Below are 25,038 nucleotides of genomic sequence, written 5' to 3'. Positions count from 1 at the left end.
GATAGGGACTCTCAAGTGTCTTCTCCAACACCACAGTTCAAAAGCATCAATTCTTCAGTGCTCAGCCTTCTTCACAGTCCAACTCTCACATCCATACATGACCACAGGAAAAACCATAGCCTTGACTAGACGGACCTTTGTTGGCATAGTAATGTCTCTGCTTTTCAATATGCTCTCTAGGTTGGTCATAACTTTTCTTCCAAGGAGTAAGCGTCTTTTAATTTCATGGCTGCAGTCACCATCTGCAGTGATTTTGGAGCCCAGAAAGATAAAGTCTGACACTGTTTCCACTCTTTCCTCATCTATTTCCCATGAAGTAATGGGACCAGATGCCATGATCTCCATTTTCTGAATGTTGAGCTTTAAGCCAACTTTTTCACTCTCCTCTTTCACTTTCATCAAGAGGCTTTTTAGTTCCTCTTCACTTTCTACCATAAGGGTGGTGTTATCTGCATATCTGAAGTTATTGATATTTCTTCCGGCAATCTTGATTCCAGCTTGTGCTTCTTCCAGCTTGTGCTTCTTCCAGCCCGTGCTTCTTCCAGCCCAGCGTTTCTCATGATGGACTCTGCATATAAGTTAAATAAGCATGGTGACAATATACAGCCTTGACATACTCCTTTTCCTATTTGGAACCAGTCTATTGTTCCATGTCCAGTTTTAACTGTTGCTTCCTGACCTGTATACAGGTTTCTCAAGAGGCAGGTCAGGTGGTCTGGTATTCCCATCTCTTTCAGAATTTTCCACAGTTTATTGTGATCCACAGAGTCAAAGGCTTTGGTATAGTCAATAAAGCAGAAATAGATGTTTTTCTGGAACTCTCTTGCTTTTTCCATGATCCAGTGGATGTTGGCAATTTGATCTCTGGTTCCTCTGCCTTTTCTAAAACCAGCTTGAACATGTGGAAGTTCACAGTTCACATACTGCTGAAGCCTGGCTTGGAGAATTTTGAGCATTACTTTACTAGCGTGTGAGATAAGTGCAACTGTGCGGTAGTCTGAACATTCTTTGGCATTGCCTTTCTTTGGGATTGGAATGAAAACTGACCTTTTCCAGTCTTGTGGCCACTGCTGAGTTTTCCAAATTTGCTGGCATATTGAGTGCAGCACTTTCACAGTATCATCTTTCAGGATTTGAAATAGCTCAACTGGAATGCCATCACCTCTACTAACTTTGTTCGTAGTGATGCTTTCTAAGGCCCACTTGACTTTACATTCCAGGATGTCTGGCTCTAGGTGAGTGATCACACCATCGTGATTATCTTGGTCATGAAGATCTTTTTTTGTACAGTTCTTCTGTGTATTCTTCCCCAAGCTTGTGCCAGGTCCAGAACGCTAAGTTGGGATGGAGGTGACGCGATTGAGGAGGTCCGAGAGGAGGTGCTGTCTCCACTGCACAGAGATGGGCCTGAGGTTCGGCGCCTCCCAGGGTGCCAGCGTCAGGCCCAGGAGCAGACCACGATACAGGCATCCCCTCCGCCTCTCCAGCACTCCGACCTCCCTGCGCCCAGAAGTTCGATGGTGGCAGCAGCGTTGAGGGACCCACCTCAGAGTAGTATGAGTAGAGAAGCTACTCCACGTTCAAGGTCAGGAGGGGTGGCGGTGAGGAGATACCCCTCGTCCAAGGTAAGGAGCAGCGGCTGCACTTTGCTGGAGCAGCCGTGAAGAGACATCCCACGTCCAAGGTAAGAGAAACGCAAGAAAGTAGACTGTAGGTGTTGCAAGAGGGCATCAGAGGGCACACACACTGAAACCATAATCACATAAAACTAGTCAATCTAGTCACACTAGGACCACAGCCTTGTCCGACTCAATGTAACTAAGCCATGCCCTGTGGGGCCACCCAAAACGGGCGGGTCATGGCGGAGAGGTCTGACAGAAATCTGGTCCACTGGAGAAGGGAGTGGCAAACCACTTCAGTATTCTTGCCTTGAGAAACCCATGAACAGTATGAAAAGGCAAAATGATAGGATACTGAAAAATGAACTCCCCAGGTCAGTAGGTGCCTAATATGCTACTGGAGATCAGTGGAGAAATGACTCCAGAAAGAATGAAGGGATGGAGCCAAAGCAAAAACAATACCCAGTTGTGGATGTGACTGGTGATAGAAGCAAGGTTCAATGCTGTAAAGAGCAATATTGCATAGGAACCTGGAATGTTAGGTCCATGAATCAAGGCAAATTGGAAGCGGTCAAACAGGAGATGGCAAGAGTGAACGTCAACATTCTAGGAATCAGCAAACTAAAATGGACTGGAATGGGTGAATTTAAATCAGATGACCATTATATCTACTACTGTGGGCAGGAACCCCTTAGAAGAAATGGAGTAGCCATCATGGTCAACAAAAGAGTCCAAAATGCACTACTTGGATGCAATCTCAAAAACGACAGAATGATCTCTGTTCGTTTCCAAGGCAAACCATTCAATATCACAGTAATCCAAGTCTATGCCCCAACCAGTAACGGTGAAGAAGCTGAAGTTGAACGGTTCTATGAAGATCTACAAGACCTTTTAGAACTAACACCCAAAAAAGATGTCCTTTTCATTATAGGGGACTGGAATGTAAAAGTAGGAAGTCAAGAAACACCTGCAGTAACAGGCAACTTTGGCTTTGGAATACAGAATGAAGCAGGGCAAAGGCTAATAGAATTTTGCCAACAGAACGCACAGGTCATAGCAAACACCCTCTTCCAACAACACAAGAGAAGACTCTACACATGGACATCACCAGATGGTCAACACCAAAATCAGACTGATTATATTCTTTGCAGCCAAAGATGGAGAAGCTCTATAAAGTCAGCAAAAACAAGACTGGGAGCTGACTGTGGCTCAGATCATGAGCTCCTTATTGCCATATTCAGACTTAAATTGAAGAAAGTAGGGAAAACCACTAGGCCATTCAGGTATGACCTAAATCAAATCCCTTATGATTATACAGTGGAAGTGAGAAATAGATTTAAGGGCCTAGACCTGATAGATAGAGTGCCCGATGAACTATGGAATGAGGTTCATGACATTGTACAGGAGACAGGGATCAAGACCACCCCTATGGAAAAGAAATGCAAAAAAGCAAAATGGCTATCTGGGGAGGCCTTACAAATAGCTGTGAAAAGAAGAGAAGCGAAAAGCAAAGGAGAAAAGGAAAGACACAAGCATCTGAATGCAGAGTTCCAAAGAACAGCAAGAAGAGATAAAGCCTTCCTCAACGATCAATGCAAAGAAATAGAGGGAAACAACAGAATGGGAAAGACCAGAAATCTCTTCAAGAAAATTAAGAGATACCAAGGGAACATTTCATGCCAAGATGGGCTCGATAAAGGACAGAAATGGTATGGACCTAACAGAAGCAGAAGATTAAGAAGAATGGATGTCAGACACACTCAACTCTGACACTTACTGGAGACAGCATCAGACTCCATGGGTTAAGCTCAGTCCCACAAGACTGCCCCTACTTCAGATGCCAGTCACAGTCCAGTCTATTAGTGGTGCTTCTGACCAACTGGCTATTAAATGGGTTCTCAAGACCCCCTCCTTGGCTTCAATTAATTTGCTAGAATAGTTCACAGAGTTCAGGAATCAGTTTACTCACTAGATTTAAGAAAGGATATCAGCAGAGACAAATTAACAGCCAGATGAGAGGATATACAGGTCAAGGTACCAAACACAAGAGCTCCTGTCCCAGTGGAGTTTGAGATCAAGCACGTGGAAGTGTTCTGGTTCACCAATCCAGAAGTTCTCCAAACTTGTCCTTTGGGGGTTTTATGAAGGCCTCATTAATTAGGCATGATGGATTAAATCACTGGTCACTGGTGACTGAATACAATTTCTGGCCCCTCTTCCCTTCCAGCTGGTCTGAGGGTAGCAGTGGGTGCCAAAGTTCCAACCTTCTAATCACCTGGTTAGTTCCCCTAGCAACCAGCCACCATCAGCTGGTTACTGAAGGGCTTTCCAAGTCACAGCATTAACGTATCAAAAACACTTTGGGGACTCTTATCACTTAGAAAATTCCAAGAGTTTTAGGAGTTCTGTGCCAGAAACAGGACGAAGATTAAATATATGTTTATTGTAAATCACAATACTACAGTAGTCTTTGATCCATTCTGAGTTAATATTTTGGGTTTCCCTAGTGGCTCAGTGGTAAAGAACCCAACTGCCAATGCAGGGGACGTAGGTTCGGTCCCTGAGACAGGAAGAGCCCCCGGAGAAGGAAATGGCAACCCACTGTAGTATTCTTGCCTGGGAAATCCCACGGACAGAGGAGCCTGGTGGGCAACAGTCCACAGGGTTGCAAAAGAGTTGGACACAACTTAGGGACTAAACAACAACAACAGAAGAATCCAATTTAACTCTTTTGCATGTGGTTATTCAATTTTCCCAGCACCACTTGCTAAAAAGACTCTTGCCCACTGAATGGTGTTAGCATCTGTGGAAAATCATTTGGCCATATATTTGAAGGTTTATTTCTAGACCCTGTAATTTGCTCCACTGATCTGTATGTCTGTTCATATCCCAGAACCACACTGTTTTGATTACTACAGCTTGATACTAAGTTTTCAAATCAAGATATGCGAGGGTAATCTTTCCCTTCTTTTTCAAGACTCTTCTGGATATTTGGAATCCCATGAGATTCCATATAAATTTCGAATAGTCTGTCCTATGTCTTAAAAAAATGTTCTTGGAATTTTAATAGGGATTGCACTGAATCTACAGATCACTTTGGACAGCACTGTCCTCTTAATAACATTAAATCTTTCAATCCACAGACATGGGTTATCTTTCCATGTATTTAGATATTCTTTTCATTTCTCTTAGTAATGTTTTGAACTTGTCAGTGTACATGTTTTTTGCCTCCTTGGTCAAATTTATTCCTAAGTATTTTCTTCTCCTTGGTGCTACAGTAAAGGTATTATTGTCTTAATTTTATTTTTGAATTGCTCATTACTAGTGTATAGAAGGGCACTTGACTTTTGTTGCTTGATTTTGTATCCTGCAACATTGTTGAATTCTTTTATTAACTCTAACGGTTTTACTGTGGAATCTTTAAGGTTTTCCACTTGTAAGATCATGTCATCTTGAACAGAGGTAATTTTACTTCTTCCCTTAGAATTCAGATGCCTATCATTTCTTTTTTCTGCCTAGCCCAGCTGCTTTGGCTAGAACTTCCAATATTATGCTGAATTAAAGTGCTAAAAGCAGGTAACCTTGTTCTAGTCTTAGAGAAAAAGAAACTTCTTTTATCTTCCATTTCTTAGCTTCTCTCTTAAGCTTCTTATTTTGCTTATATTCCTTCCTCTTATGAGAAGAGTTTCTAAATATGATCTTCCAATTCACTAATTTGTCCTTTATCTTACATTTGTCTCCTTATTTTGGCCATAGTCATCAGGATTAATAAACTTCTCTGGATTATGTATAATAAGAGAACGGGCTCAACCCTAGTCTGTCAGCTCCATTTAGCTATGAGAAATTAGTAGAGGTGTAGATGAGTTCTAGAGGAAAGTTTCAAGAATCAGAAAACCAGAGTCAATCACTTTCCATTCAACATAAAACTTTTCAGATCAGTGATTCACACCCATTCCAAAGGAAAAGGTAATATAACACTGAAAAGGATATATTTTCATTACAATATATCACTCCCTAAGAGTTTGATGGAAGAGGGATAGGGAATTTAGGTTAAGAAATTTTAGAGGTGAAGACTTAACAGAGTTAGAGAACTTTGGGGAGTGCTATCTTGGAAGGAAAGTTATGACCAACCTAGATAGCATATTCAAAAGCAGAGACATTACTTTGCCAACAAAGGTCCGTCTAGTCAAGGCTATGGTTTTTCCTGTGGTCATGTATGGATTTGAGAGTTGGACTGGGAAGAAGGCTGAGCACTGAAGAATTGATGCTTTTGAACTGTGGTGTTGGAGAAGACTTGAGAGTCCCTTGGACTGCAAGGAGATCCAACCAGTCCATTCTGAAGGAGATCAGCCCTGGGATTTCTTTGGAAGGAATGATGCTAAAGCTGCAACTCCAGTACTTTGGCCACCTCATGCAAAGAGTTGACTCATTGGAAAAGACTCTTGATGCTGGGCGGGATTGGGGGCAGGAGGAGAAGGGGACGACAGAGGATGAGATGGCTGGATGGCATCACTGACTCGACTGAGTCTGAGTGAACTCCGGGAGTTGGTAATGGACAGGGAGGCCTGGCGTGCTGCGATTCATGGGGTCGCAAAGAGTCGGACACGACTGAGCGACTGATCTGATCTGATCTAATCATGATTTATTCTTGAGGACACAGTCAGGAGGCAGATGTAACATTAAGATAACAATGGAGGTGAAGATTAAGACATGAATTCAAATATTTGAACATATTTGTTCTACTAACATGGTGGAAAGGAGAAATATGGACAAAGGAAGGGAAGCGATAACTGTTACTGGAAATGACAAAGAAAGCTTTTGATTTTAAATCATACTTACAATCACTATGTCCTGGAGCAGTGCTAACAAACTTAAATAGAATATACCAATTATGAAAAAAAAAATTTGCAAATGGCAATGATCCTAAAAGGAATACAAAGTATTTCTAAGTTAAATCAGGAAGTCACAGAAACATCCCACTGCATTTACTTATCTGGTACCAAACTTACATACTTTCTTTATCTTCATTTTAAGATGCATTTCTAGAACCAATTTCATATTCCATCAACGTTCTTTATTTGCTTCAAAGACCAAAGGGAAGCCAGGCTCCCTTATTTGGCTCTCTTCGTATTCTGCCAAAGCATCACCTGCCAGCCTCATGAAACACAGGGGTTGTGTTTTGAGAAAAGAGAGAATGAGCTTCTGCCAGCTGGGTGGCTGCCTTCTCAGAATAAAAATCAAGGGTATGTATTAACTCCTTAACAAAGGCTAATTATGGGCCAACCAATAGTCAACACAAAGCATTTGTAGCTTCCTGACATTAATAACACTTAATCTAACAGAAATCCATCATCTCAAAATGAAAACCTCCCAAACATCTTAATCTGAAATTCAGGGATAGCATGAATATTTTTAAAACTTTCATCTGCAGTCTAGTCAGCATGAAAAAGAACTATACTGTTGGGACTTCCCTGGTGGTCCACTGGTTAAGAATATACTCTGCAAATCAGGGGACAAGGACTCAATTGCTACTACTGGAACTAAGATACCACATGCCACAGATCATAAGTCCATGCACCACAACTACCAAGCCCGCTTGCCACAACGAGACAGTCTGTGCGCCACAACAAAAGATTCCACACGCCACAACTAAGACCCAAGGCAGCCAAATAAATAACTTTTTAAAAAAAGAACCATAATGTTTCATGAAAGTTAAGTCTCAGACAAGAAGTAAATAAGCTAACTGCAGTATGCTGATCTCAGATTTCTGATTCTCAGTTCAGTTCAGTCACTCAGTCGTGTCCCAACTCTTTGCGACCCCATGACTGCAGCACGCCAGACTTCCCTGTCCCTCACCAACGCCCAGAGCATACTCAAACTCATGTCCATCGAGTCAGTGATGCCATCCAATCATCTCATCCTATGTCATCCCCTTCTCCTCCAGCTTTCAATCTTTCCCAGGATCAGGGTCTTTTCAAATGAGTCAGCTCTTTGCTTCAGGTGGCCAATGGACTGGAGTTTCAGCTTCAGCATCAGTCCTTCCAATGAAAATTCAGGACTGATTTCCTTTAGGATTGACTGGTTGGATCTCCTTCCAGTCCAAGGGACTCTGAAGAGTCTTCTCCAACACCATAGTTCAAAAACATCAATTCTTCGGCGCTCAGCTTTCTTTACAGTCCAACTCTCACATCCATACACAACTACTGGAAAAACCATAGCCTGACTAAACGGACCTTTGCTGGCAAAGTAAAGGCTCTGCTTTTTAATATGCTGTCTAGGTTGGTCATAGTTTTTCTTCCAAGGAGCATGTGTCTTTTAATTTCATGGCTGCAGTCACCATCTGTAGTGATTTTGGAGCCCCCAAAAAATAAACTCTGTCACTGTTTCCATTGTTTGTGCAACTATTTGCCATGAAATGATGGGACCGGATGCTATGATCTTAGTTTTCTGAATGTTGAGTTTTAAGACAACTTTTTCATCAAGAAGTGTTCTCTTGGCAAAACTCTGTTAGCCTTTGCTCTGCATCGTTTTGTATTCCAAGGTCAAATTTGCCTGTTACTCTAGGTATCTCTTGACTTCCTACTTTTGCATTCCAGTCCCCTATAATGAAAAGGACATCTTTTTTGGGTGTCAGTTCTAGAAGTTCTAGTTCTGAGTCTAATCCAGGAAAAAAATGTATCACTGATGAGTTAGAAATGTGATCTTTTAGATATTATTCCAGTTTATTAAATAATGATATGAGGTTTATCCCACACATTGCAATTATGTTTAAATGAAGATCTCGAAATATAAAAGCTTATGAAAAGTTTTATAGTCTTTATATAACATATACTATTTCCAACACATGAACAAATACAGAGAACAGAAACTTTTTTATATCTCAATCAGGCAATACTTAGCATCAATGATTAAACAAATCCACAAGCAAACAAAAAAATCCACTTTCTTCATTTTGATTATAAAAGGTAAAAATCCCTTGGCCACATTTACCCAAGGGAATAGGGGGAGGTGGGGACCTGTAGTCACAGCCCTGGAAACAAGGGGACTGAGCCTCCCAGTTCTTCAAGTTCTTTCTTGGCTTAGAAACTTCAACAACTACATTACTTTTTCAGGAAGCAGCAAAAGAAAAAAAATCAAAACAAGACTGTTCCACAAGATATTTAATAAATCTGAGCTAAAGAAATACTATATTTTTATCTTAAAAATCTGCTTTTACAGTGAGGCTTGGCTTTCTTTTCATTCTGGTGTAAACATGGACAGAGGAACCTGGCGGGCTACAACCCCTGGGGTCACAAAGAGTCAGAACCAACTGACCATACACACACACACACACATACACGAACATGTACATATTTGAACACACTGATATAATGAATATTGCATGGTATCCAATCTTTACATGGTCTTCAAAATTAACTTGCTTCTACTGTCCTAGGGATTATACGTACACTTAAAATGTCTTCTACATTAAAAGAAAAAAAAGTGGCTCATTAAAAAATCTCATAAAATAGTCATCCTTTAAACTCAAAGAATGCAAAAGTGAAAGCCTTTCTATAGAAACCCTTACACCTCAGTGGAACTGTTCTGGTAAGAAGAAAAAAAAATTCCTCTGTAAAGATATGATTCATTACAAGGGATGAGGCCTGAAAGGGCCTCATCACATTTGGAGCTGGTCAGGGAGAACTGGCTGAGAAGGCAATGGCACCCCACTCCAGTACTCTTGCCTGAAAAATCCCATGGACGGAGGAGCCTGGTAGGCTGCAGTCCATGGGGTCACGAAGAGTCGGACACGACTGAGCGGCTTCACTTTCACTTTTCACTTTCATGTATTGGAGAAGGAAATGGCAACCCACTCCAGTGTTCTTGCCTGGAGAATCCCAGGGACAGGGGAGCCTGGTGGGCTGCCGTCTATGGGGTTGCACAGAGTCGGACACAACTGAAGCAACTGAGCAGCAGCAGCAGCAGGGAGAACTAGACTTCCACCTGAGTCTTGAAGCAATCAGCACCCACTTGCTCCTCCAACCTCCTTTCGTGCCTTAAATCTTACCACTGGAGCTAAAATTCTGCTTCACAAAAATCTTGTTTTCAGAGTCAGCATTAACAAAGAAGACAAGGTCAAGGTGATTGGGAGGAAAACTGTCCAATCTCCAAGAAAAACCTGTGTGGCTTCCACGTCACTTCAAGGGAGGAAGCAGCCCAGGGACTGGACCAACTGGGAACCTGCATTTACTGCAGAAGTGTCTGTCCTAGAGCCCCAGTGAGTATGTACTTAAGTTACTCTCAAAGAGTAGAACCGAAGGTACCCAAGTAAATATTAAATATTTCCTTTCCTGGGGATGTATTCTTGAAGTGTAAAGATCGTGGGGTGCTCAAAGTCACTATTTTGAAAAGAGTAAGATGAACACGGCAAAGAATGATATCCTATTTTCAGAAAAAGAAGGAAGATACTACATACCTCTTCTCAAACTCTAGGTACACGAAAAATTGCTTTTCAAATTTCAAGCAATCATTTTCCATCCAAACCAATTAGGAAGTCCAAGACAAGGAATACTTTAATAAACAGGACGAGAACTAAAGTGAAACCTGGGAAATCTGGAAAAACCAACTCTTAGATTCACTTGCAACCTTTTGCTAAGGAAAACATAATAAAACCTTAACCACTTTCTTTCACATGGCTTTTACCAAAGAACTCATTCAGAAGAAACTCATGATAAAATAATTCTCTTCAATACACCAGACCATTTATTTTTGGATTATGGCTTTATGAAAGCATGATGTAAACACACTTATCCTACAAGTCAAGTAGTAGCAACTACTATTTTCTTCACTTGATTCTCAACATCAGTAGAGGTTATCATCCTCATCTTACAGACTGGGAAACAGAAACTTGCTAAAATCTAAAATTAGGAAAAAAAATAAAAATAAAATTAGGAACATTATCTAAGGACCCAACTTGCTTAAAAACATCTCCCACCAACACAGACTTTGCCACCTTCCAAGCTAACATATTATACCATCCTGCGTTTAGAAATCAATACTTCGCAACAATTCCTCACAAACCTCAAGGGGTAATAAAGGTTTAAAAATCACTTACCGTAAGTGAAAGACCCTGCCAAAATAAGAAATTGCAAAGCATTGCAATGTTTCAGGGATCTATATCCTGCATTGTTTATACCTGAGGTATACCAGGTCTCTATGTGTGAACTTCTTCAGCAGACACAAAGCCAAAGCCCCCCGGAAGTTCAGAACAATGACACTTTCTCAGAGGCTCTACTCCATGGTTCGGATGAGCTTTTTTAGAACATCTGGGAGTCTCGGCTACAATCTGAGACGCATCAGGAGTTACTCCCTCCAAAGGAAATGATCCATAGTTCTTGACCTTCATCCAAGTTTTCTTTAGCAAGAAACGTGCATTTCATGTTATATTTGATGTGGAAGGGTACTTGGATGGTAAGAACTAGTGTCTGGATGTTACAGTTTATACCATTAAATGTCTGGTGCAGAGCACCCAAGGCCAAGCAAGACACAGCAATTCACACTAACACAGCCCTCACTTGTTGCTCACACCTAAGCATCTGTGGCGGGTAAAGCAGTAGGAAAGACTGGAAGCTTTGCTATTTCAGAAGTGAGCATTTTCAGAAGGATGTCTCATGCAGTCTTGTCACAAATTCAATACCTTCAACTGCTTGTACATCACAAAGAAAATAATATTCCAAGGACCAAGTCTCAACCAACTTGACCAAAACCCTTTACACAGAGCCAAAAACCCCTTCATTCTTCCATGTCTATAATAAGCAATGCAGGGTACCTGTGAAACCAGGGCATCTGCCATCGTGAAGGACTCCAATTCATCGTACATGTTCTCACCACATCGACAGGGTTTGAGGCCAGGGCCCCTGCCAATCCAGAGCTGAAGCTTGAGAGGAAATGGGTTACACAATGTCTCCCATCAGGCGCGAGAAAATCAGATGCTTCTCAGTGAGGCTGCAAACCCACAGCTCCATGCAGCCAACATCAGTGGCCCTCTGAGCAATAAGGGACATGCCCTTCCACAGTCCTCTTGTTCCCTCTTGCTGGTAAATGTTAATGAAGTTGCCTATTATTCCCCCTTGAAGGGTGTTGTTTTGTGCTGCCATCTGAATTTTCAATACATTAGCTGGAATGGAAACGGTTGAGGATATGACTCGAGAGAGAATTCCACAGGCCACATTATAAGAAGGGTTTCATCTTCTGGGCACTTGACAAATAGCCACTTCAAGCACATCAAGATAGGTGCCTATCTTGATGGCGCCACAGGAAGCCTGGTGTACCACTGAAGGGTACTCCTCAAATACAGTGCTTTCAGGCCTTCCTCTCTGCCTATCCTCACTAACACATTCAACACTGCTCAATACTTGATTTCTTTAAAGTTTGCATCATTCTTCTGGTCTTGAATCTGGAGCCGTGTCTTGGTTAAATCAACTGGAAACTTACTGAACTCAGCTAGAGTGGTCAGGCCTCTGTACACGAAGGGCTTCCAGTTCAGGGCCAACAAGCTCACCGCTGTCCCTTCTCCTTTGGTTCACAGAAGCATAGCCTCCAACAGGATTTTTCTAGGCAGGGGAAGCCCTGCACCTTCTCCTGCCCAGGCTTAGCAGCAGTTGGACAGAAAATGTGATCTTGATAATATCCTGGGTAGGTGAACACCTGACTCAATCATAATTTTTAAAACTATCAATCTGTTACTATCAACCCTGGAAACAGTTCCTAAAACAATTGGATCTATCCCATTGTGTCTCTTTTTAACATAGTGTCTTTAAAAAAATTTTTTATTGAAGTATAGTTGATGTACAATATTATATAAGTTACAAAAGTACAAAACAGTGATTCACAATCTTTAAAGGTTATATTTAACACTTATCGTAAACTATTGACTGTATGCCCTGTGCTATACAATACATCCTGATTCATTTTATACAGAGTAATGTGTACCTCATAGTTCCCTCCCCAAGCCTGCACCACTCATCTTTCCTCTCCCCACTGGTAACCACCAGTTTGTTCTATACATCTGTGAGTCTGCTTCTTTTTTGTTGTATTCACCAGTTTGTTTTATTTTTTAGATTCCATATATAAGTGATATCATACAGTATTTGATTTTCTCTGTCTGACTTACTTAGCATAATATACTCCAAGTCTATTTGCGTCGTTGCAAACGGCAAAATTTCATCCTTCTTATGGCTGAGTAATACTCCATTGTATATATGTACCACATCTTCTTTATACATTCCTCTGTCAATGGACATTTAGGTTGCATCCATGTCCTGCCTATTACTGTAAGTATTGCTGCCATCAACACTACGGTGCATGTATCTTTTTGAATTAGTGTTTTTGTTTCTTTCTCATTCCTTACTTTCTTAAAGATTTTTCACTTCATGATGCACTTACTAGTTTACAGAAAATAACATTTTTGACATAGTATATCATTCAATTCTATTTAACAATTACTGAACAGACATCTATTACGTACTAACCGCTAGAGATATATAGCTGAATATGTTTGTATTTCTCATCCTCAAGCAATCACAAGGTTCTTAGTAAGAATAAAATCATTCACAACTAGTTTAAACACAATAAATATGAGTGTTATCCTTGCAGTATAAACAAAATGCCAAGGAAATGCAGGTGAATTAAATCTGCCTAAAAGTAGTAAAGGGTTAACACAACTCTGTCATCTTAGGCAGAAACAAAATGAAGAAAGATACGGAATCTTGACAGTCTATGGTGAGGCTGAGAACAGAGACACTCAAGACAGGCAAGAGTCAGAAGATCAAGAGGCAGAAACTGCCAATGTAATTCTTCCTAAAACTGCAAAACAGAACATCACTCTCATCTTTAAAACCCTTTCATTATTCCTCTTTCTCTACAGATTAAGGTGCAAATTCTAGGGCATACAATAGTTTTTCCTAACTGTTCCCTGAGCTACCCAGGTGGCTCAGTGGTAAACAATCTGCCTGTTAATGCAGGAGACACACGTTTGATCCCTGGATCATGAAGATCCCTCTGGAGACAGAAATCCCATGGACAGAGGAGCCTAGCAGGCTACAGTCCATGGGGTCCAAAAGAGTTGGACAAGATTTAGCAACTAGACAACAACAACAACAACTGTTTCTTGCTTACTCTTACAGCCTTCGCTCCTATCACTTTAGCATTTTACCTGTTTATAATTTCCCCAGTAAGTCTTACCTGAGCCTTAGCAAAATGCAGTTCTTTCTGCTTAGAATGTACTTTAGGTCTCCAATGAACTCTGATTTCAAGAATCAGTACATCTGTGTTACTGTTCAAAAGCCAGACCCTAAATCCTCCTTCCTGTGCTAGTTAGTATAAACCTGTGCAAAGACACAGGGTTGCAAAGTGGTCTACTATGCCTGGGCAAATAGTAAGAAGGTCCAGTAGTGTCCATAGAGTGTAGAATATGGATGTGAAATACTTGATCCCAGGGTCAACATCCTGTTCATTTTCATATACTCTCTTACCTTGCAGCTACCGAATATGAACCAAGCAGAAAACAAAGAGTGAAAACAAAGATCCACACAGCTCTGGCAAACTACAATTTTTCAGTTAAATCTAGACCAGTGCTCATTGCTTATATCCTTTTCTCCCCTAACAAATTAATCTAGGTCATCACCTCACTCAGACCCAGTGCTCACTTCACATCCTCTTTTTGATGAAGACTAAGAGCATCAAGATAGCATCTTCCCATCAGTCTCCTAGAACACTCCTCCTATTATTTCCACCTGTGTATATAAATCCACATAAACAAACCCAGATCTCCCCGTGCAGCCATACTCTACCTGCTGTGTTCTGTCTTCCTTTTACTGTGTTGTTTTCCTGTCTTCCTTTTACTCCCAAATCTCGTTTTTCACCATTCTCAAACCCCTCATTTTCCCTTCATGCATTTCCTCACACACAAACAATATTTATTTATTAAGCACCCAATAGGTACAAAGGACTATAAAACATCCAAAAAATAAAACAGTCCCCAATAATTCCTTTAAGCCTTCTAAAACATGGCTTCTAAACACATCCCACTGAAGCTCTTTTCCCCACTTCACCCCTTATTTCCAGGACAGCCCGACTACCCTTTCACGATCTTCCACACAAATCAACATTACCCTCTACACCAGAGTTCGAATTATATTTTGCTCGTTTCTAATCTTCATTCTCCTCCTCCCATATACACATACAACACATTTCTTCCACTGCAAACTCACAGCCACAATTAGTCTGCAGCCCCATTATCTTATGTCTTTATTACTGTACAGGGGCTTCTCTGGTGGCTCAGACAGTAAAGAATCTGCCTGCAATGCAGGAGACCCGGGTTCAATCCCTGGGTCTGGAAGATCCCCTGGAGAAGGGAATGGCTATCCACTCCAGTATTCTTGCCTGGAGAATTCCATGGACAGAGGAGTCAGGCAGGCTATAGGCTATGGGGTTGCAAAGAGTCAGACACGACTGAGTGACTAACACTTTAGTCTCTTGCTTCTCTTCCCTGTAATAAATCAACCATATCACTTCTAAATCAAAGCTATGTATCATCTTTATCATGTTCCTTAACTACTGAAAAACCTTAAGTGGAATAAAACATAAGTATACAAAAAAAAAAAAAATCTATGTGTTCTTTTTCTTAAACAGCTTTGAGATATAAATCACATACCAGATCATTTATGACAAAACTGTATATTGTCAACTCGCTTATTTGACTTACATGCAGAGTGCATCATGCAAAATGCTGTGGTGGATGAATCACAAGCTGGAAGCAAGATTGCCAGGAGAAATATCAACAACCTCAGATATGCAGATGATACCATCCTAATGGCATAAAGTGAATATGAACTAAAGAGCCTCTTGATGAATGTGAAAGAGGAAGAGTGAAAAAGCTGGCTTAAAACTCAACATCCAAAAAACTAAGATCATGGCATCTGGTTCCATCACTTCATGGCAAACAGGAGAGGAAAAAGTGGAAGCAGTGAGACTTATTTTCTTGGGCTCCAAAATCACTGAGGATGGTGACCACAGCCATGAAATTCAAAGACTCTTGCTCCTTAGAAGACAAGCTATGATAAACCTAGACAGTGTATTAAAAAGCAGAGATATTACTTTGCTGACAAAGGTCCGTATAGTCAAAGCTATGGATTTTTCTAAGTAGGCATGTACGGATGTAAGAGCTGGACCATAAAAAAGGCTGCGTGCTGCAGAATTGATGCTTTCAAACTATGGTGCTGGAGAAGATTCTTCAGAGTCCCTTGGACAGCAAGGTGATCAAACCAGTCAATCCTAAAGGAAATCAACCCTGAATATATTCATTGGAAGGACTGATGCTGAAACTGAAGTTCCAATACTTTGGCCACCTAATGTGAAGAGCCAACTCACTGGAAAAGATTCTGATGCTGATAAAGACTGAGGGAAGGCGGAGAAGGGGGCAAGAGAAGATGAGATGTGTGGATGGCATCACTGACTCAATGGAATGAGTTTGAGCAAACTCTGGGAGATAGGGAAGGACAGGGAAGCCTGGAATGCTGCAATCCATGGGGTCACAAAAAGTCAGACACGACTTAGCAACTGAACAACATCATTTACCCATTAAAACTATACAATTCAGGACTTCCCTGGTGGTCCAGTGGCTAAGACGCTGTGCTCCCAATGCAGGAGGCCCAGGTTCAATACCTGGTCAGGGAACTAGATCCCATACGCTGTATTAAGACCTGGCATAGCCTAACAAATATTTTTTTAAGTATACAATTCAAAGACACAGTCAAACTAATTTTAGAAAATCTTCATCACCTCAAAAAGAAACCTCATAACCTTCAGCTATGGGCCTAACTACCCTTTTCACCATTCTCTCACCCTTCTACCCCAGGAAACCTCTAATGTAATTTTTCCCCCTTTTGGATTTCTCTATTCTGGACTTTTACATGAATGGAATCACATAGTGTGTGATCTTTTGTCACTGGCTTCTTTCACCCAGCATAGTGATTTCAAAGTTCACCTATGTAGCACGTACCATGTAGAAGCTATCAGTCCTATTTCCTTTGTGGTCCAGCAGTATTCTATTTACAGATGTAACATATTTTGTTAGTCCACTGGTCTGCTGACAGGTAGCTGGTTGTTGCTACCTTTTGGTTATCCAGAATAATGCTGCTATGGATATCTGTGTACAAGTTTTTATGTAAACATGTTTTCAAGTCTCTTGGGCATATGCCTAGAAATGAAATTGCTGAATCACATGGTAACTACGTTTAGTCATTTGAGAAACTGCCAGAGTGTTTTTCAGAGCAGCTGGACCACGTTAACATTCCTATTGAAACATATAAGAGGGTTCAGATTTCTCTACTTCCCCAACACTTGGTATTATCTGACATTTTTATTCTAGCGTTCCTAGTTGGTATGAAATAGTATGGTTTTTATTTGCATTTCTCTGACAACTAATGTCGAGCATTTCATGTGCTTGTTGTTCATTTGCATATATTCTATTTGGAGGAAGGTCTACTCAGATCCTTTGGCCATTTTTAAATTGGGTTGTCTTTTTTATTATTGAGTTCTAACAACTCTCCACATATTCCAGCTACTTATTAGATATATAATTTTCAAATACTTCCTCTCATTATCTAACAGTCTTTTCACTCTCTTGATGGTGTCCTTTAAGGCACTAAGGTTATAATTCTGATAAAGTTCAATTTATTTACTCTTATTGTTCATGTTTTTGGTGTCATTATCCAAGAAACTAGTATGAAATCCAAGGTCATGAAGATTTATTCCTATATTTCCCCCTAAGACTTTTATAGTCTTGTGTTTAGGACTTTGACCCATTCTGAGTTAATTTTTGTATATGTAGGAGTTAAGGGTCCATCTTCATTCTTTTGTGTGTGTTACTCAAAAGTAACACACACTTTTGTGTGTGTTACTTCATTCTTTTGTGTGTGTTACTTATACAAAAGGCTGTTGAAAAGACTTTCCTTTTTCCCTGCACTGAATGGCTCTGGTAGCCTATCAAAATTCAACTGACCATAGATGTGTGGGTTTATATCTGGATTGTCTATTGTGTTCCATTGCTCCTTGCACCAGCAAACCACACCATCTAGATTACTACTGCTTTATAGTAAATCTTGAAATTGGGACATATAAGTCTTACTACTTTGTTCTTTTTCAATATTGTTTTGGCTATTCTGGTCCCGTGCAATTGCACATGAATTTTAAAATCAGCTTGTCTATCTCCACAAATAAATCAGCTGATATTCCTTTGGAGATTATATTGAATCTGTAAAGTTTTGGGGGTACTGCCATCTTAATAATGTTAAGTCTTAGTTAACATTAGTGAACAATTAGTGAACACGGGGTGTTTTTCATTTATTTTAAGATATAATGGTCTATATAATTTAAAGACTTCAGCATCTGTACCAGTAGATATATAAAAATTATTATGTAATGGTTAATCAAATATTTCCTATTAATTTAAAACTCAGGAAAAGCAGAGTTTTACAAGACAAGCTGTTTACTAACCAATTCTAAGCTCATAAATCAAAGGACATACTGTGGCATTTTCAAAGAGAAAGTTTAAAAGTCAGGGATAATTAGGAATTTCTACCTGATGCCTTCATCATTTACTAAAAGGCATTAATTCCTTCAAAAAGAAAAGTAGAAGCTATTTAAATCCCTCCTCCAATTCTGAGAGGAAAGGAGAACTGAAGAAAGAAAATGACCATTACTACCAGTATATATTAATTTGAAGAGTATAGATCACTGACTCAATGGACATGGGTTTGGGTGGACTCTGGGAGTTGGTGATGGAAAGGGAGGCCTGGCATGCTGCGGTTCATGGGATCGCAAAGAGTCGGACATGACTGAGCGACTGAATTGAATTGAAAATTGAATAGACCTAGATTTCTGTACTTAATTACAGGTAATCCCTTATAGATTGCCTGGGCAATTATCTGAGTTCCGTGCTGATAGATCACGATCAATACTGATGCTAACCCCAATGGGAAATAAGCATGTGCTTCATTCAATTTCCAAAATTAATGGTTGAAAAGCTAAATTAAGAAAAAGATAAAGACTCTTCTTCCCAGAAATCACTATTCCTCTAGCCTTTTTCTTCAGGAAAGCAGTTTAGCTGCGGCAAGGGGGAGGGAGAATATGTCCACTTTATATCCACACAAGCATCTAGAGTTTACTAACTCTAGGGTTTCACCTGCACTGCAGAGCTGAAAAGGCAACTATTCTACTTCCACAAAGAGTCAAATCTAAAACTCTTGGCTCTTTCACTACAATTGTCTGCATGAGAGAGGCTGGCTAACATTTTGGGCCTTAATCAAGCATCACAGGCCCTTACTGAGCACGCCAAGCAAAGGAAACCATTCCATACCAGTCACTAGACGCTTATTCCACCACTTTAAAACCTAGTGCTGTTTTCTCCTCCACAATACTCTGCCTTTTTAAAAAACTCCTTTCCAAATTCTACTTTCCTAGTATCTTTTTCTCCATCAGCAAACTTGAGACTTACTTCAAACATTGGGTAATAGACTTCTTTCCACTCTCTTATATAGTAATCTCAAGTTTTATGCCACATACCTAAGAATATTTTAACAGACTAGGATATAAAATTCTTAGGATACTTGTCAAATAAATGAATATGCAAACTATCCTCACAAAGTATCACATATTGAAATACTGGACAATACTGCCAATGCAGGGGACATAAAAGACGTGGGTTCAATCTCTGGGTCGGGAAGATCCCCTGGAGTAGGAAATGGCAACCCACTCCAGTATTCTTGCCTGGAAAACTCCAGACAAGTGAAGCCTGGTGGGCTACAGTTCATGGGGCTGCAAAGTCAGGAGATGACTGAGTGACTGAGCCATGTATAAATATAATAAATACTCATAAACATGACTTTAAAACATTTCAAGATATCCTGTGTCTTAAGAGTAATTTTATCATATGTCATTATTTTTAAAACGTAAAAGATATATACTAGTACATTCTAAATTATTCAATTAATCAGAATATTCATTAAAACAAGTCATCCAATTCCTTAACCTCTCACTCTGAGTTGAAGGTCTTCCAGAACTTATTGGACTATATATTATAGCAGCACCCAAGCCATCACCTCGTACAAAGGGTTTTTTAAAAATTGCATTCTGGCTGAAGGAGTGTGTACTAAAAAGAATCTATGGGGAGGGAAGATACTAGAACATTCAATGACACCTCAAATCACACATTTTACAGCTTAATTATGTAAACTTTTTTATACAGGACAAAGGCATGAGAAAAAGATTTGGTATTAGCAAACAGCTCAGAAAGAAACTCTACTTCTCCCCAAACCATACAGCTACCTCTCCTCCCTCAGAAAAAGACCTGCTAGGAATAAGTGAAGTCCTTTCAAATACACTGGATTGTTTCACACTGAGTTATGATTACTCATAACTGCAAAAAAAAAACAAAACCCAAATCTGAATATAATTACAACATCCAATCTTGAAATAAAGATTACTGTGTATGGAAAAAACATCCTGCAAACTACTTTAGGAAGAAAGAGATGGGCCGTCAGAGCTGAGGGATATCAACAAAGTCCTTTTCCTCACTTCATTCCATTAAAATTTCTACAAGCACACCCAAGGGTGGAGAAAGTACTAAGGAAAGGAAAGGAATGGAAAGTGTTTTGAAAATTACAAAAAAGTTCAGAGAACTATGAGTCTTACGGGATCCCTGTAAGTATCATTATTCTTCCCAGTCTCACTGCTTTAATAAAACTGCTCAACCAGGACTGTGAGAACTCCCCAGAAAGCACACTGCATAACGCCATCCCAAAGAACACACAAACACACACAGAGGACTCAGTCAGCCACTGCCCTGACATCTGAAAGTTCCGGTTAGCTGCCACTAATTCCAGCGAAGCATTTACTATCCCTCCCGGTATCTCAGGCCACCTGATCCAGGCACCTGTGCACCTCGGCGCCTGATCGCACCAGCTGGTATGAACTTGGCCCCCGGGAAGGTACCAGCTCAGAAGAAGCAAGTGACCTCAGGACGAACACACAAGGCAGCCCGCCCTCTGTACCGGCAAGTCCACGCTGACGTCGGTCCCATCCAGAAGGGACACCCGGCAGGTGATCACGGCCCGCGCGTCCCCAGCCGCAGGGATGTGCGTGGCCGCGCGCTGGGCCTCACGGAGCCGGTCCTTCTCGGCCTGTTTGCGCATCGAGCGGCGCCCGAGCGTCCTGCGGAAGAAGCTCAACATCTTGTCACTGCGGAACCAAGAGAAAAAAGGGGTCAGTGTTCTCCTGCAGTCTGCTCTCAGACAGATGGCGTAGTTTAGTAAAGTTCTGTGGCCATTAGAGATATGTTATTAAAAAAAACACCTGGTCAAGTAAATTTGAAAAAAATTAAAACTGGCGACTTTAAAGACCTGAACAAAAAATAGAGCTCAGGGCACTGAGCTCACAGCAATTTTAAGCTTTCTGGACTATGTTGTAAGGAGCTAATCTGCCAAGAGAGGGGTAAACATTTATTAAGTTCATCAGGTCTTTCGGGTCAATAAATTATGTGTACAACAGTCATATACCTTTACAAACACTAGGATACGATGCCATACACTAAGGTGCCCTTTGATAGTAACAACAATCCTAAGAAGTTTCATTCCTTCTCTCCCCATTTATAGTACTAACACAAAAATGATCACCTATTTTAGCTAAAATACAAATATAATTCAAATGAAAGTTTTTATCACATATTCTACTATTACTTACAGACTTTAAGCTGCTACATAATATAAAAAGTTCTTTACAATGTCAAATTAATGCTACTTTATCTCCATTAAGAACATTAAAGTTAATCAAAATTAAGAGGTTAAATACAGCACATATAAAATGAAAACATCATAAAAACTACCTTTCTAATCTACAGTTTAACTTCCAAAACTAAGAAGAGTTTGAGAAAAATAAGTACATGTAACTAAGCCAAGAAATAAATAACAGAGAAAACAAGTTGTGCAGAGAGGGAAATAATCACAGTGCACTTTATGACTCAGCTAATAATTATGTCATAATATATTAACATTAATACTGATCTAACCGTAAGTATAAAGTAACGATAACTCAGAGGAGGTGGCTAATACAGGTAAGGGTAAACACAGAGTTAATCCTCATCTTGCCTGGTAGGAATTCAATAGGTAGGTCATGAAACTACGTGAAACTAAAAATCAAGAAGCAGCAATGAGCTTATTATTTAAAATATGAAAGTGGTTGCCTTAAGGAGGAAGAAAAATTCAGGAAAATGCTCTTTTTTGGAAGAAGACTTCGTATCAGATGACTCTTACCACTAGATAAACTTGATAAAAATAAAAGCTAATTTAAAAATAAACAAATGCTATTACATGAAAACATAAGTATCTATAAAGATTACTATACACACATTACAAGTAAGGATGTAAGTGAAAGTCATTCAGTCATGTCCGACTCTGCCTCCCCATGAACCCCATGACATTCTACAGGCCAGAATGCTGGAGTGGGTAGCCGTCCCCTTCTTCAGAGGATCTTTCCAACCCAGGGATCGAACCCAGGTCTCCTGCATTGCAGGTGGATTCTTTACCAGCTGAGCCACCTTCCAGCGTAATTAGGTGAACTGGCAAAGCCACCATACTTGTCATTTGTACATTCATCTGTTTATACCTTAAAGAAATAGCTAAAATTTCGGATAGTGTTTCAGTTTACATCCTCCGCAGGCTTCTTTTCCCGTGGACAATGCTCCCTTTGGACCTTGCTAGCCAGTCTTATTTCAGCTGCCTACAAAAGGCTATACTTGTCACCCTAAGGCTTCTAACCCCCTTATGTCAGAGGATCCCTACCTGTTCCTTTTAACTTAACTCTACCTGTATCTCCCCTGAGCAACATTCTCTGACATCTAAAGAGTTAGTCAGTCCCGTAACACTTTCACTGAACCCCGAAAATATTTTTGTCTAACTAATCACATTTTAATTATTCATTTACATGCCTGTCCCCTTTACTATAAGCTCCTGAAGGATACAATTCCTACTTTGAATAGTTAGCCACTTAGTACATTTCATCATCAAATCAACAAATGTTTACTTTGGAGATTGGAGTAAACAATCTCCATTGGTACTCAGAAAAACTCCCTAAAAATATTGTCTTATTTTGATAAGCACACTAAAAGTCACAGAAATTAAACCATTGACCAGGTCCATTATTTAGTAGTGAAGACAGGGGCTCAAACTCTGATTTTCTGACTCCAAATTTTGGTCTTTTATGCAAAACTCACATTGTAGAAATAAAGAAATTATCAAACACCACAGCTAAAAAGATGCTGAGTAAAAATACAATCATAAAACATACATGATGAATTTGTTTTTTAAAACTTAATTCAGCATATTCAAGAAATAAACAGCAAGCGGATTAAAAAAAAGAGAGATACAAAGGAAACTACAGATTCAGAGATAATCACAAAGTGTGGACTTATATTAGATTCTTCTTAAGTTATAAGATGTTGTCAATGAGAGAAGCTAGGTGAAAGATACATGGGAATTCTGTACTACTGTAACTTTGACATAAGTCTAAAATTATCTCAAACTAAAATATTTTTTCAATCATACATTTACTATTATATATATAAAACTTATAAGAAGTCTTGCATAACCAGCTGATATTTTAAACTAAATGCATTTGTAAACATGATAAAAATAAAAGCTGAAATATTAAATTAAAAACATTTTAAAAACAATTCAGTAGCTATAAATTGAGAATTACAACCTCAGTTTACAAGTATGAATACTCCTATGTAATTAGATAATCTTGCAAAACCATGACAGTTGTCATCTGAACTTTCTAAGGACACAAATTATACACATACACATCTGAACACCAAGTGGATTGTTTATGATACTCAAGGAAGTACTGCCAATTTTCTTTTGGATAAAATAGTGGTATTAAAAATACATTTTTTAAGAATAATCTTACTCTTTTAAAAATACATACTGAAACATTTATAGAAGAAATGATATGATTTCTAGGACTCACATCAAAATAATACAAGGAAGGGAGTTAAGTGGGAAGAGATGAGACAAACTGACCAGATTACTGGCCATCAACTGTTGAAGCTGATGGGTACACAGAAACTAATAATATTCTTCTGACTACTTCTGTATATGTTGAATTTTTCCATAATAAAAAAAGCTTTTTTAAGGGAACAAATGCTCAAAATGCACTACAACTTTGTGGTTCCTAGGAAGTAAATGAATTATAAGACCAGTTTTATTTCACCTCATCCTACATCTTAAAAATAAGATTCATTATACAAGTAGAGTTAACTTGCTAAGGAAAAATACAACTTCTTTCTTATTTAATATCTATGTATTTTGAAACTCAATGCCACAAACAAGTTTTTTAATTAAAAAAATATGAAAACACTTATATGAAAACAAATTTCAGATGCGCTAGAGAAGTACTAGGAAAAAACAAACATATTAGGGTGATGGGCTGTTAAATTGTTTTCTGCAAAAAAAACTTTTGAAGGATTAACATGCAGTTTAATAAAGAACTATCGCACATAGTTAAGATAAACAACCCAGAAGAGAGAAAATGGACACGATATGAAGAAACAAGCTCTAAAAGAAGACATGCAATAAAGAAATACTCTTACAAAGACGTGCAACCTCAGCAGTAACCAAGGAAATCCAAATTAAAAATGTAAGACACTGTCTGTCATTTAAAAGACTCTAGATATCCAGTATTGAAAAGGATATGTGAAAAACAATGACGTTCACACACACCCTTTCACACAGCAATTCTATTTCTGGTAGGATATCCTAAAAAGAAATGTCCCATATGCGCTTCAAGCCACAGAAACAAGAATTTTCAGGGCATAATTAAGAAAATGTTAAATGCCTCTACCAACACACAAATAGTTAAATAACGGTTCATCCAATGGCATACAACACAGCTGTTTTTATAAAATACAGCTGACACAGACACTTTATATATATACACACACACAAAACAAAGCATTAGGACACACTTAAATGAGGCTATCTCTAGAAAGGGTCGTGTGGAGGTATTTAACTTTACTATAATAAGAATACATTAATATGTTAGAAGTTTTTTTTTTAATTTATTGTTTTTAAAAGCTTTGCCACATTCACTTTTCCCCACCCCGCCCCCACTCCCAGCACCCTTCACCAAGCCACAGCAGTGGATTTAAGCAATCACCAATCAGATTCCTCTTAACAATCTTTAACTGCCTTGCTCCCGGCTCCAGCTCCTCCTCCGCCCCGACCCTTCCGGCGCCCACTCCTCTCAGCTCGCTCCGCTCTAGTAACTCTTCCACTCAGCCCAAGCGTCTTTCAACTGGGGCCCTTTTTTCCGCCTAAGCTGCTCC

General features: G+C 39.6%; 1 protein-coding gene and 1 non-coding gene across 5 annotated transcripts in view; one reads left to right on the top strand and one right to left on the bottom strand.

Annotated features, from left to right (window-relative positions):
• Positions 1-25,038, bottom strand: part of EPB41L5 (erythrocyte membrane protein band 4.1 like 5) — a 164,441-nt gene that overhangs the window by 138,106 nt on the left and 1,297 nt on the right. For all 4 annotated transcript variants that reach the window (XM_010860803.1, XM_010860804.1, XM_010860805.1 and 1 more), the window contains one exon: positions 20,711-20,897. In XM_010860803.1, the coding sequence (XP_010859105.1) occupies positions 20,711-20,890 (180 nt within the window). In that variant the 5' untranslated portion in view covers positions 20,891-20,897. Of the gene's footprint in view, positions 1-20,710; positions 20,898-25,038 lie in introns of those variants that run through there.
• Positions 16,262-16,334, top strand: TRNAG-CCC. Its single transcript has one exon. It is a non-coding gene; the product is annotated as a tRNA-Gly (tRNA).

This window comes from Bison bison, unplaced genomic scaffold (genome assembly GCF_000754665.1).
Source record: "Bison bison bison isolate TAMUID 2011002044 unplaced genomic scaffold, Bison_UMD1.0 scf7180017864471, whole genome shotgun sequence".
Classification (NCBI taxonomy): domain Eukaryota; kingdom Metazoa; phylum Chordata; class Mammalia; order Artiodactyla; family Bovidae; genus Bison; species Bison bison.
The sequence above is the reverse complement of the archived record's forward strand: the minus strand, read 5'-3'. Positions and strand labels throughout refer to the sequence as shown.